General features: G+C 35.5%; 1 protein-coding gene across 1 annotated transcript in view; it reads right to left on the reverse strand.

The window, feature by feature from the left end:
* Positions 1 to 15,663, reverse strand: part of ADGRV1 (adhesion G protein-coupled receptor V1) — a 549,981-nt gene that overhangs the window by 183,886 nt on the left and 350,432 nt on the right. Inside the window, exon 84 of the mRNA XM_044265783.1 lies at positions 9,124 to 9,240. Within this exon, the coding sequence (XP_044121718.1) occupies positions 9,124 to 9,240 (117 nt within the window). The remainder of the gene's footprint in view (positions 1 to 9,123; positions 9,241 to 15,663) is intronic.

The following is a 15,663-nucleotide window of genomic DNA, read 5'->3' on the forward strand; positions in this document are numbered from 1 at the left end:
TTGTCCCCCAATTTAATCAAGTACATTAATCCAACTTGACTATACTGTATACATGCAGCATATGCATTCCTAGCATTAATATAATGTAAGCTAAAGGCAAGCCCTAAAAGATTCAAAACTATTTTCAGTTTTAGTAACCAAATTAGACACTTCAAAAGAGAAAACTGAATAAAATGTTTTGCAGTGTCTAAAACTTGGTGATGTTAACACAGTCACATCTTTAATGTCACTTCTCAATACTGGTGCATCTGAATTCCACCTTCTTACTTCTGTCAGTGCTCACCAGTGAAGGATGATGTATTTGAATTTGCACACTTTTCGCAATTACCAGCATTTCAAGATTACCTGGGTGAAAAGAGGCAAAGGATCTGTGCTCAGAAAACTATACAACACTCATGAAAGAAATTGAGGAAGACACAATGAAATGGAAAAATGTCCCATGCTCATAGATTGGAAGAACAAATACTGTTAAAATGTAATGCTATCTAGAGCAAGCTACACATTTCATGCAATCCATATCAAAATACCATCAACATTTTTCACAGAGCTGGAACAAATAATCCTAAAATTTGTATGGAACCAGAAAAGACCCTGAATAGCCAAAGGAATGTTGAAAAAGAAAACCAAAGCTGGTGGCATCACAATTCCAGACTTCAAGCTCTATTACAAAGCTATAATCATCATGACTGTATGGTACTGACACAAAAACAGACACATAGATCAAGGGAACAGAATAAAGAAACCAGAAATTGACCCTTAACTCTATGGTCAACTAATCTTTCACAAAGCAGGAAAGAATGTCCACTGGAAAAAAGAGTGTCTTCAACAAATGGTGTTGGGAAAACTGGACAGCCACATGCAGAAGAATGAAACTGGACCATTTACTGTACACAAAAATAGACTCAAAATGGATGAAAGATCTCAATTTAAGACAGGAACCCATCAAAATCCTAGAGAAGAACACAAGCAGCAACCTCTGTGACCTTGGCCACAGCAACTGCTTGCTAGACACATCTCCAAAGGCAAGAGAAATTAAGGCAAAGATGAACTATTGGGACTTTATCAAGATAAAAAGCATTTGCACAGAAAAACAAAACAAAAAATAGTCAACAAAACTAAAAGACAACAGACAGAATGGGAGAAGATATTGGCAAATGTCTTATCAGATAAGGGGCTAGTATCCAAAATCTATAAAGATTCAACTCCCAAAGAATAAAAACTCCCAAAAAACTCCACACCAAAAGAAGAAATAATTTAATCAAGAAATGGGTAGAAGACGTGAACAGACATTTTTCCAAAGAAGACATACAAATGGCCAACAGATACATGAAAAAATGCTCAATACCCCTCAGCACCAGGAAAATCCAACTCAAAACCACAGTGAGATACCACCTCACACTGGTCAGAATGGCTAAAATTAACACGTCAGGAAACAACAGGTGTCAGCAAGGATGTGGAGAAATTATCTTATACTGTTGGTGGGAATACAAACTGGTGCAGCCACTCTGGAAAAAACTATGGAGGTTCCTCGAAAAGTTGAAAATAGAGCTACCCTATCCCAGCAATTGCACTACTGGATATTTACCCCAAAGATACAAAATGTAGTGATCTGAAGGGTCACATGCACACCAATGTTCATAGCAGTGATGTTCACAATAGCCAAACTATGGAAAGAACCTAGATGTCCATCAACAGATGAACGGATAAAGAAGATGTGATATATATATATATATATATATATATATATATATATACACACACACACAACATATATATTTACATTTATATATATATATATATATATATTTTAAATAATATAAATACTATACAGCCATCCAATAAAGGAAATCTTGCTTTTTGCAAAGACATGGGGCTTGATCCCAGGACCCAGAGATTCATGACCTGAGCCAAAACCAAGAGTCAGATGCTTAACCGATGGAGCCACCCAGAGCCCTCCATTTTAACAAATTTAAAGAAAACTACCTAATGATATTTGTGACAATTTCCTGACATAAATACAATCTAGAGAAATACAGGAAAGGAGAACTTGAAGAGGTACACACTCAATCAAAAGATAAACTTTCATGTAAATAGTGAACACTATAATAATGTTTTAAAAAACTTGAAAAGACATGATAATTAGTGACTTAAGTTTTGACATGGTTCTAAATGGATAAGCTGTATGTTTTTGGCCAATATTACTTGGTTCTTCTGGGTTTCAATTTCTTCTTCTAGTAAAGAGACAAGTTAAACTGTAAGTTAGTAACAATTTCCTGACTCCCAGTTTGTGAGTGAATCATTGTAGAAATTACAAATACTGAAATAAAAACACGAATGGTATGGATGCACAGCCTATGAATTTTGGAAGTAATACAGACCTTATAGATCATCTGACCACACAAATCCTCTTATCTAGAGATGAGGAAACAGATGTAATCAGAGGAAAGCACAGTTTTTTTTCACATGCTGCTTAGTTACAGAACTTGGGACAGAACACAAGTCCAAAGCTCTTCTGAAGACTGATTAAGATTTATTTCCATAGAGACTCACACAAATATTGAGAATATTATTTGCATGAGAGCTTTTTTTCCCTCTCTCATTAACCCCCACACACTTTATATGTCAGTGGAGATGAATTTTTTAATAAAAATGTGGACATTACCATTTCTCTTTTCCTTTCCATTTTTTTTGTTAACACTAAAGGACAATTTTAAAATATTTATCAGAATATAAATCACTCAAACATGACTGTGGACTGTGATAGATTAATTTTTGTAAACCTCATATTAAAACAAATGAAGAATTACACAACTTGAGTTAATAATTTTTGTTGAATTTAATAATAATTTCGTAATTTGGTTTAGTTACTGATTTTACTCAGTTATATACTATCTTGCCAGAAAAGATTTTTGGGAGGCTCAGTAACTCCTAGTGGAGAGGGACAAAGTTAATTGGTGCAAATTTAATTTATTTTTACATTTCAAAATATTTTATTTATTTATTTGCTAGAGAGAGAGCGCACAAGTAGGGAGAGTGGCAAGGAGAGGGAGAAGCAGGCCGAAGGCAGACACTTAACTGACTAAGCCACCCAGGCGTCCCATTTCGAGCAAATTTTAAAATGTTACATGGAATAGTTTATGAGAGGAAGAATGGAACCAATATTTACTTTTTTTCTTAAGTTAAAAATAGGCTGCTTGAACCCCATACATTTTTATGCTATGTGGAATAAGATTGGTATCCAGCTTGTTATTTAATATTTGGTTATTAACCGTGTCACCAGAAACCCTGGATTGATTTATAGTATCAAGTTTAGTCAGAGGTCATGGACGCTATTAATTTTGTCATTATCATACGTTCTTAGTCATTCATTTCAGAGAAGAGTCTAAGAAATATTATCACATGTCCTTGCTCCAGTTATCCTCTCTCTTAGCAATTTTTACACGAAATAAATTGCAAGGCTTTTTGAGGACCAGAGAATTCTGTATTTCCTGGGTATATCATTTTTATCTTGGTAATTACCAGTCTGTTGTCCTCAATACCTTTGATGTCCTGTCCCATCCCACCACCCCCAACCTCCTGCCCCACCCTCACCCCAACTGCCTGCCCGACTGAATCAGTGACAAAGGAAAAACATGGCTACTTTTAACATTCCCTTCTTTTTGCTATGCCCTGATACTAAGTAGCCTTTCTGCCAAGGAATAAAATGTGTATTTGCCTCCACATAGCCTGATCTTACAGAAAAATTAAGGCACAAGATATAAATGGTCAAATATAATTATAGAATGATTTCTACCTTTATTCCACCATTTAAAAAACATGTCCCTTAAGTAAGCTTTAGTTTCAAAATAAAACATTACACTGTTTCCATAAGCATGAAATCAACAAACTGCAGGAGCAATCTAAGGTTTGGATATTGTTCATAATTGAAGCAGATTGCTATATGATTTAGTGACAGGAAATGATAATAAAACTGGGCCAAATAAATACACAGAAAAATTAAATTTCTATTTACTTATATTATATACAGATACCTCAACTTACTGTGGTAAGTTGTAACTTACTCCTTCAGGGGTTAACTCATGGTCTGGCAGTCCGTTTCATGTAAATGCTAATAATAAAGGCATAAATTCTAGGAATTTATTCTAAGAATATTCCATAAGTAAATAAATATTCAGAATGCAAGGATGTTCAGGAAACATTGTTTATAATAGCAAAAATAACTGGAAGTAACTAGCATTTCAAAATAAACTGAAATAACCACATTATGGAATGGAAAAAAGTATATCGGTACTTGGTAAATGTATACATACACAAAAACTTAGATGAACTATATATAAATAAGTAAATATATATATATACACACATACTATACACACACAAGAACATACACATATGTGCTTTTTACATATTTATAAACATTTGTATATTTGTGGAATATTTCTGGAAAGATATACAGGAAACCATGAACACTGTTTACCTTTGGGAGTAGGGTTGAGGGTAAAGCAGAGAGTGGAGGGTGTGTGAAATAGGGAGAAACAGATGTACGTTTCACTTTATATTTCTCTTCAGTGTTTGATTATGTTTTGTACCATTAGTATATACAATTTCTAAGATGAAAGCAAATCAAAACAGAAAAGGAAATGAAAATAGAACAATAAAAACTAAGGAAATAGAGTAAACATATTATAACGAGAGTCTAAATTCTCACTGTCAAACTTTCTCTAAGTAGACAAGACTTGCTGTTTTTTAAGGAAGTGGGAAATGATTTCAGTAATTTCACAGAGTGATTTTATATGAGGAGCAAATAGAAGGATAAGTCAAGTTCCATGGCCTCAAAGGGAATTTGTGAGAAGTTTGCTTAAAAAAAAAAAAAAAAGGGAAAATAATCTGTTATTATATTCTCATAATGTGTGGTAGAATCTCCTTGTCAGAAAAACGGGGAGGCCTAAAGAAACAGTGAAGGCCACCAGTTAGAGATTCCGCGATGAGCCACGCATGTACTTCAGTAAAGAGGTTAGAGGTTATTTACACAGCTTGCTGAAGCTTCACAGCTAGTTGGTGTCTGCCTCACTCTAAGTCTCTCCCCACTATTATCAAGTAAACTATTTTTTGGGAAAAAAAAAAGAGTGTAAATTAAATTGGAAAAGCAGAGTTTTCAACATGTTTCAAAATCAATGAGATATGGGCCACACATATTTGTTTAGCCAGTAATATTCAGTACATATATATGGCATGTTGTATAGCTTGTGCCAGGCCCAATTCCAAGCTCTTTTCATGCAAAATTCATTTTATCTTTCCACAATCCTCAAAGACAGGTACTGTTATTACAGATCTGATTATTCAGATAAAAATCTAGGCTTAGAAAAGTTATGTAACTTCTTTACCAACAAAATTCTTCTTTAGCTACTATAAAAATATAATCCAATTAAAGGTATATGACAGAGAAATAAAAGTTCAAGATAAAGTCATTTAAGTGCATTTTTTTCAAAGATTGAAGATATGATGCAAATCAAAATAAACAGGAATTCTGATATACTAAACCCAATGACTAAGTTAATGGTTAATGGTTAACTTTTTGTCCTAAGTTATGCACGCACACACATCTATCAAATTCTCTCCTACATACTGTTAAAAATATGAAGTAGAGGGGTACCAGGTGGCTCAGTTGAGCATCTGCCTTCAGCCCAGGTTGAGATCAAGCCCCAGGCTGGGCTGCCTGCTCAGCAGGAGTCTGTTTCTTCCTCTCCTCTGCTCTCCCCTAACCCCCTCCCAGCTTGTGATCTCTCTCACCTGTCTCTCTGTCAAATAAATAAATAAAATCTTTAAGAAAATATGAAGTAGAGCCACCTGGATGGCTCAGTTGGTTAAGCAACTGCCTTCGGCTCAGGTCATGATCCCGGAGTCCCAGGATTAAGTCCCACATCGGGTTCCCAGCTCCATGGAGAGTCTGCTTCTCCCTTTGACCTTTTCTTCTCTCATTCTCTGTCTCTCAAATAAATAAATAAAATCTTAAAAAAGAAAAAAGGAAAATATGAAGTAGAATCACTAAAATGTTAATTTTTTTGGAAAACTTTGAACCCTAATTGACTAGAAGGATTGGATTAACAGGGGCCTAATCTTTGACATAATGTTTTAAAATGGATTCTACTTTTTGAAAGAAAAAAAAAAGATTTAGTAGACAGTATTTTATAAAAAGGAAAACACAGGTTGGTACAGGAACAACCTCTTCCCACAAAATAACTTATGAGAAGTAACCTACTAGAATCAGAAATTATTGAATTTTTCCCTTGTGGTCACACCACAAACCATTAAAAATGTGTGGTATACCATCTGAAATACATTAAACTTCAAATAGTTTTATTTACTGGTACTTTAAATAGTTTTCATAACCATCAGCCATACAGAAATCTAATTAGCTTACTAAATGTTCATCAGCCACAATTTTATTTACTGAAGACTGGAAAAAGAGATCTAGAGTACACCCGTCTCTATTAAGTTGGGTGAAATCTTATATGCGATCCCATCCAATGCTCCCCCAAAGCAGGAAAACATTTTGAAAGTTGGTCATTTCCCCCTATTTGAATACACTTCACTGACTGGATGCTTTCTGCTTGTAGCAACAGCCTCTTCAATTCTGACAGTTTTACAGGCTATCAAAGTTCTTAATTGAATCAAAATTCACTTCTTTCATTTTTGACCCATTTGTTCCATTCTTCCAAATGGACCTGCACTCCAGTCTTTCTTTCCTGTAGCATCCCTTCTAGTGTTTGTAGACAGCTATCACATCACTCTAAATTCACTGCAGGTTAGCTATCTCTAGCTGACTCAAAAGTTTCTTACAGGACTATTTTCAACTTCTCATCGGCTGGCTAATACTCCTGGTGAAACATGATTTATGAAAGTGGTTATAGGGTCCCAAGCTTGTCTTGAACCTTTGTAGATTACAGTGTAAACCATGATGCCCTCATCTGCCTCTATGCTGTTACTAATGAAACCTAGGTCTGTATTGTTTTTGTAGCTGTTGTTTTAAGCAATCTGGTCACACACTTGACCACACTAAGTTTGTGTTAAATAAAATATTTCAAGTTGTTTACCTTAACCCCTATCAAATTAAGTCTGTTTCACTCTAGGTTTCAATCTGTCACAGCACTTTCTCTGTATTGATTGTACCTGCATCCCTAACCCAGGCAGCTTGCTGTTTTAGCTGTCCTTCCACGTCCGTATCATCTGCATACCTGATAAGACAGTTTCCTGTGTCTTCATCCAAGTCATTCATCAAAAACTGAGTAGGTCAGGGACATGGACAAAGACCTTCTGCACAACACTGGGGACTCAGTCCAAGCAGATAAATAACATACATGCGGTACACACGGAAAGTTCAGCTTTGATAAACGCCTAAAAAATTTTGCAATCAGAGAATCTAACAAATATTATTTTAATTTCAGCAAATATTAAGTTTTATGTTATATCCTTGAGATTTAGTTTTACTTTTTTATTTGGGAGGGATTTTGAGAATACCATAAACTTTCCATAATTAGAGCTGTTCAAGACTTATGAAATAATAATTCTATGAGGAAGGGATTATTATTTTCATATGAAGATTTAGAAACAAAACTTGGGAAAAGTCAGTAACTTAAGTTTACAAAGATAGTGGCAAAACCAGAATTCAATCCCAGATTCAGGGCTCTAATTATTGCAACTAGCTCTATTAACTAAGTAACTCAGTGCAGTTCTCCCTACAACTATAATATCGTACCTGGGAAACTATCCCTTCCATGAGTCTGTATAGTATTCTCACATGCTTTCATTACTGCTGTACAGTGGAAACCCCACATCCTTTTATTCAACAAGAAAGAAGAATGTGCAAATGACTGAATCCATCTGTTTATATAAAATAGTTCACAAGCATACTAAAAAAAATATAAAACTATTTCTATCATATGAAAGATGTAATAATACTACTATGTAGAAAACATTACCAAAGGCAACATTTCCTTTAGTTGAGCCATTAAATTGATGACATTAATATTACTGAACTGGATCCAGCTTTCATATTTGCCTCTTTATCAAGCAAATCAGCATAGGACAATAAAGGGAATTTGGGATTTTAGTCAGAAAAGGGAGAGTTCCAGTCTCTCCCCAACACTTACTAGTTCCTCAGAAGAGTATACTAGGACTCTTTGGGTCTCACCCCATACTTTCTCCCCAGGTGATCTCTTCCAAAAATAACAGACTCATATTCCAATTGTAAGTCAACAATTTTTCTAAATTATTTATAGCACAGGCTATATAAAAATCTCTGTTCTGAGCTTTAGTTCTGTGTATCCCCCATCTCTCAAAGTCCCCATTGGAAGTCTCACACTGGAGGAACTTCATGCTCCGTTTGTCCCAAATTTCTCATCAACCTTCCTGCAATTTCCAGGTGTCATTATTTCGCTTCAAGACACTATCGTCTATCCAGCCCCTCACACCAGAAACTTGGGAAACATCTTTGGTTCCACCTTCTGCACTCTTCTTAACCAATCTCTACATTCTATTGCTATACTGAAAGAAAGAAAGAAAGAAAGAAAGAAAGAAAGAAAGAAAGAAAGAAAGAGAAAGAAAGAAAGAGAGGAAAAGAACAGAAAAATGAAATCTCAAAAGCTGTCCTATTCCCCTGGCTTCTTCTGCCAGTCCCAGGTTCACACTGCCTTGTTCTCCTGCCCGGATAAGCTAACGGTACTTAATTAACACCGATGTCAACTCTTTTGTCACCAATTCACTACAAACAGGGAGATATTTCTCAAACACAAATGTTACCGTGTTACTTGTTTAATTCTATGGCCTCCCCTAGGACAAAGTTCAAATTTTTGCTGTGGTTTACAGGCCCCACATCACAAGCCTCACCTTCCACCACTCCCTAATTTCTACCCCTTCTAGGTTTCTTCTCATTCCCCCAAATTCACTATAATTTCTAATGTTGTACAACTTATAAAGTTTTCTTTCCATTGATCTCCTGGGAATGCGGTAATGGATATATGGAATTATTTCCATCTCAGTATGAAGAACAGCAGATAGGAAGAACACTCCATGCAGATTCACTGGGAAGTAGGAGGGGGCGGGAGGAGGAAATCAGGTACCAACCTGAATGAGCATCCAGCTAAACTGGCAAAGATACAGATAATGTGTGACGGCAGCCACGGCCGAACAGCTCTCCTCTGCGAGTTGGGGACTTGCGTATGCAGACACCAGAAACACAATCTGTAAGAAACAATACCTGTATTTTTAAATCATGCTAAAATCAATCAAGAATATTAAGAAAATAAAACTTTCTCATCAGAATGTAGGATTCAATGACTCAAAGAGAAAATAAGTTGATCTGTTGCTCAAACCGAGATAACAAACAGTCATTCTAAGAATGGCACTACATAGGCTTTCATGTTTATTCCACTTATTTATCTGAATATAGTTGACATAATGTTACATTAGTTTCAGGCGTACAACTTAGTGATTTGACAAGTTTGTACACTATGTTGTGCTCACCACGAGTGCAGCTGCCGTCTATCCTGTTACATCGCTACTAAAATAGCGTTGATTACTTTCCTTATGCTGTGTCTTCTGGATTTTTACATTTCTTAGAAACAATGAACTATATGAAATTATGCTACACATTGCTCTGGTCTGTCAAGAGATGATTTTAAAAGTAAACCGTGTTCTTATTATGAATGGACAAGAGTCCCATGAAATACATTTATTTTGGCTAAGTAGAAAAAATAGACATTAAAAGTCAAAGCTAATAAGAAGGAAAAGAAAGAAAAGCAAAAACTCTGATTTTATCATCATCTGCATCTTCTTGCTGTGAAATAACAAGTAACAAAACAGACTTCAATTTAAAATTTCAAATCCTAGGATTACTTTATTCCTTGGACTTTTATTTTTATTTCAACTGCCTCAAGACTCTGGTCAAAAGAAAGCTTCACAATGAGGCCTTTCTTGACCACACTGTTTTAAGATTATACCTTCTTGGGGCGCCTGGGTGGCTCAGTGGGTTAAAGTCTCTGCCTTCAGCTCGGGTCATGATCCCAGGGTCCTGGGATAGAGCCCTGCATTGAGCTCTCTGCTCAGCAGGGAGTGTACTACGCCACCCCCCCACCCCCACCCCGCCTACTGTGATCTGTCATATAAATAAATAAAATCTTAAAAAAAAAAAAGATTATACCTTCTTTTCTTCTGTCCTTCCCACACACACATGATACCCCTACATCTAAAGAGATAACTCCTTATTTCTAATTTTTTAAACACTTATCACCTTCTAACATGCTCTGTAATTTATTTAGTATGTATTCACCTCATCTACTAGGTTATCATCCTCACGAGGGTAGGATCATTGAATGTTTTAGTCACTGATGTATCCCAATCACACAGCCCAGTGTCTGGCACATAGTCGATATTCAGTAAATACTTGTAGAATAAGTGAATAAATAAATGAAGTGAAACACTCTTGTGGGTTCTATCATTTTGTATTTTCTACAATATATGATTACTGTGTTAAATTTTATAATGATAACTGCAGATGGCAAGGGAAAATTTGGAGCAATGATCGTATACCGTAACTTCTCAAGGAATAACCTCCCTTTTTTAGGACAGCAACCAAGTCTTTTTGATTCTATATTTTAATAAGCCACCACTATGCCTGGAATATACAAATGTTTGATAAATGATTGTTTAAAGAAAGAATGATTGATTCCAAAAAGACGAAGGGTGTTCCAAGAAGAAAACTAGCTGACTTATGTCTCAAAACCCAACTTCTTTTTTATTTTATTTTTTAAAGATTTTATTTATTTATTTGACAGACAGAGATTACAGGAGGCAAGAGAGGAAGGCAGGGAGAGAGAGGAGGAAGCAGGCTCTCTGCGGAGACGAGAGCCCGATGTGGGGCTCGATCCCAGGACCCTGGGATCATGACCTGAGCCGAAGGCAGAGGCTTTAACCCACTGAGCCACCCAGGCACCCCCAAAACCCAACTTCTAAGAAGGAAACATAAGTAACTCTAAGTCTGTTTGAATTTTTAAAAATGAATAATGTGCTCAAAACCAAATTAGAACAACGGGACAAAGTACTGCTTTTATCTTCAAATGAAATATGTGCCTACCCAATCTTTTTGTTCTAAAACTTGTGTCCATTAAAGCTCCTTGAACATTGCTACCCAGTGGTAACCCTAGGGTAGCATCACTGGGGTAAATTTGTCAGAATCTGGGGTGAGGCTTTACATGCTCCGAACATCTTCACTTTGCAGGGCAAGACTCACCATAACCACCCTACTTAGTTAAAGAAGCACTGAAATGTTAATTAATAAACTTATAATAATATAAAAATCTGGGGCGCCTGGGCCAGTTACTCTCCTGGAACTAATTTTTTCATCAGTAGTAGGAAGATGGAAAAGATAAACTTTAACGTTCCTTTCTACCCCAGGATTCCAGGATTACTTTTTAAATGAGAAGCATTCCTGAATCAAACTTTTGTTTATTTAGCCCTGGATTTGGAGCATTTGTAACATGCACTATTTAAAAAAAAAAAAAAAAAGCAGAAGCTAGAAGTTTATGTCACATTTCCTAACAGTCTGAAAAAAGTTCTCTGAAAAAATGAAGTCAACAAATTTGCCTTTCCAGAATATATCATAAATAGCTTTTCAATTATTAGAGCTTATTTTGAAAACAGGCTTAGATTTTCCTAGATCTTATCTTCTAATTTCTGAATTGTAAAATGTTCTGGATCATAAGTTTCCTTTTCCTAAATACCACAAATATTCACTGAACGCTTTCACGAAAATACTAACAGTAAACACTAAGCACCAAAACTACCTTAAAAGCTGCTGGACATGCAGACTGAGAGATTCAGTGAAAGAAAGGGAGTAAGGGAGGGGGGAGGGAGGGAGAAAGAATTTTAAGATTTTATATTCTTTCTTTTTACAAAGTGGAATCTATTTCCATAAAGATTTTATAAGCATACCTAAAATAAATTTGAGCCTTTCTAATTCATTTCCTATAATACAGATTGCATTGAATTTCATTTGGTAGTTTTGTTCTAATCAACCTGAAGAGTTTGCTGTGTAAAACAATGGTGTAATCCAAATTGTAATTAATATGCTTAGTTTTAAGCATTCTATGAGACTATTTATAAATGGTATGCTAATTTGAATAAGTCTTAGTCTCTTAAAAACCTTTTCTTTGAAACAAATTAGTACAGGTTATTGTTTGAACTACATTTACTTTCAGAATACAGTTTTAACACCCAAAATTCTCTTCTTAAGGTATGACTTCTTCATATTTTATTATGTTTTAACCTCCTTTTCTAAGTCATAAAAATGGCAGTTACAAATCTACTTTTGTAAACTATGAACATTCTTCCAGAATGATCTTTAAATTACGAGAAATACTTCCATATGCATGGGAGGAGATAGGTCAGCAAGAGAAGGCTGATTTGTCGCAAGGCACATTGCTATGACAGGATGAGCTAAAAATACTTGCGAGAACCAGCTATTACATGTAACCAGGCACATCTGAAATTAAATTAAATTGAATTAAAATACAAACTAAATGATAAAAGGAAAACAAAATGCCATCTTCTAGCATATTTAGCACATGTATCTTTTAGGCAGGTAATGCAAGGAAAAAAATGAACTTTTACCATTGTTCTTTTACTCAAACACACAGAGATGACCAGGAAAAAGATTATTTTCACAGTCAGTTCTCTGGATGCATTAACACCATAAAAGAAAAAAAAATTTTTTTTCAAAGGTTCTCAGTCACTCATGTATTGCTTCATTCGGTAAGCAGGTGAGTACCTACAACCTCCATAGCATTATGCTATCCATGTGACATGGACAACGCCGTGGCATGGCAGCAAGGGGATGCATGTTTCCCTTGTTTCCTTGTGCAACCCACATACTAACAATGTGAAGTCATTACTGTTTTTATACCAACTTAATAAATAATGAAAGAGGATATCATACTGGAACTAACTTTTTAGAGGCATTAAACATATTCTAAAGTTAAAGTGGGATTCAAATCCTGTTGTTGTTGTTGTTTTTTAAGATTTTTGTTTATTTATTTGACAGAGATCACAAGTAGGCAGAGAGACAGGCAGAGAGAGAGGAGGAAGCAGGCTCCCCGCTGAGCAGAGAGCCTGATGTGGGGCTCAAATCCCAGGACCCTGGGATCATGACCTGAGCGGAAGGCAGAGGCTTTAACCCACTGAGCCACCAGGCGCCCCTCAAATCCTGGTGGTCTGATTTATATAGTATTCTCTGTAGAATAGCATGCTGTAGCCTATAGAAATAAATCAAGCACAAGTCTGCCTCAAAGTGCTGAAATTCTACTTCACTCTTTCTCAATCCTTTTGTTTTTAAAGATTTTATTTATTTATTTATTTATTTGAGAGCGAGAAAGAACATACATACATGGAGGGAGGGGCAAAGGGAGAGAGAAAGAGGGAGAGAGAGATAGAGAGAGAGAGAGATTATCTCAAGCAGCCTCCATGCTGAGCACAGAGTCTGACAAGGGCTCCATCTCACAACCCTGAGATCATGACCTGAGCCAAAATCAACAGTTGGACACTTAACAGACTGAGCCCCTCGGGTGCCCCTCTCAATCCTTTTTAACCAATGGTTCATGAACTACCAAAGGTTCATAATGACAATAGAATGCAATGCCAATAGAAAATATACTACTACTCCTAATTCTATGTTTGTATAACACATATAAATCTTAACTAAAGAGAAAAGAAAAATAAACATAGTTCTGCAGAGAGACATATATTCTGCTAGTAACTTATAAAATTCTTTGCTTCTGGTTGTTGAGAGCTCTACTGTACCCATGTAGTTTTCATAGTAAATATGGAACATGTGTCTTTGTTTGCTTGGGCTAAATAATAACCAATAACAAAAATTGGCTTTCTTGTAAACATCAATTCTCAGTACTCCTTATATACCCCTCCCCCTGTTTACTATGGACATTTTCATTCTGCTCTATGAAAGACCCTTCTGTCTACTTTCCATCTCATTCAAAACCTACTCCGTTTTTCCAAGACCAGTTCAAATTCCACCTGCCTACTGAGATTATGACAAGCTCCTAGACTTTTCTATTTTTTAAAGTGGGGAAACACCTGTTATTGAGCATTTATAATGAGCTGAATATTGTCCTTTCTAATAGGAGAGTACCTAAGGGTAAAGCCACACACAAGATGCAATAAAATGTGACAGGTGTTATCAAAGGATATGTAGTAAAATGCCAGGGAAACACAGTCAAGACTAATTAGTTCTACCTTTGGGAGTCAAAGAAATATTTAAAGAGGAAAACAGAATTGTCTTGGGATGGCCTTTAAGTCCGATCTGCCCCACCCACATGCTCTTCCTAAGCTTATCTTCCACAAGATCTTTCCAAGCGTTCTGTTCTAGCTGTACTGATAGCGGATTCCTAAAACATGTTCCACCACCTCTCAACTCTTTGCCTTTGTTCTTCTTCTTCCTCCTACCTAGAATTTCTGTCTCATCTTCCTCTGCTGAAATCATGTCTACTTTTTAAGGCATGCTGGAAATGTCAACTCTATCATGAATACATGGCTTTTTCTTTCAGCCATAAACAAACTTTTCCTCCTCTGAATATTTAAAATAGGATTCTATTAACATAAGTTTTGATTTTCCTATAAACCTCAATTCTCCCAATTCTTAGATAAAATCAACCGTAATCTCTCAGAAAACTGTCAACTCCCTAAAGGCAACAAATTGATCTTATTCTTTATTATAATTACTTTGAAGTACATTTTTTTAAAAAAGAAAACATAGCAAGTATTCATTATCCTATACAGATCCTATCATGGGTTTAAGCATATTGTTTGTTAAAACAGCTATATTGGAGTATGACTGACAGACAGCAAATGCTACATGTTTGAAGTGTGTATGATTTAACAAGTTTTGACATATATACACCCATGAAACCATCGTCACAATCAAGATAATTAACACATCCATCCTTCCCCAAAGTTTCCTCATAACCTTCACTGGATCTCCCTAGTAACATTTTAATGATGTATTCTTTCACCTTTTGATGGATATTTAGGTTTTTTTTTTCCAGTTTTTGATTTTTACAAATAAAGCAGCTATGAACATATGAGCCTCTGTACGGACTTATGCTTTCTGTTTATCTTGAATAAATATCTAAGGGTAGAATAGCTGGATCATATAGCAAGTGTGCATTTAATATTCTTAAAATTTGATACATTATTTTCCAAATTGCTTGTAACATTTCCCACTCTCATCAGCAATGTATTAGTGTCCAGCCACTCCATATTCTCACTAAAGCTTGTTCTGGTTAGTAAAAAAAAAAAAAAAAAAAAATTAGCCTTCTTACCTAATAGCTATGTGTAGTTCCTCATTGTGGTTTAAATTTGCATTTTCCTAATCAGTAATGATGATAATTTTTTCATGTGCTAACTGCAAGCCATATCTCGTTGAAGAAGAAATGCCTGTCAAGCTCTTTTCCCTACTTTTAAAATTGGGTTGTTTTCTTACTATTGAGTTTTATGAGTTATTTTTATATTCACGATACAAGTCTTTTGTCAGGTATTTGATTTGCAAATATTTCCTTCTATTGTGGCTTGTTTTCAAAAATTCTTTTTTTTAAAAAA

The sequence above is a fragment of the Neovison vison genome, chromosome 1, assembly GCF_020171115.1.
Source record: "Neovison vison isolate M4711 chromosome 1, ASM_NN_V1, whole genome shotgun sequence".
In the NCBI taxonomy this organism is placed as follows: Eukaryota; Metazoa; Chordata; class Mammalia; order Carnivora; family Mustelidae; genus Neogale; species Neogale vison.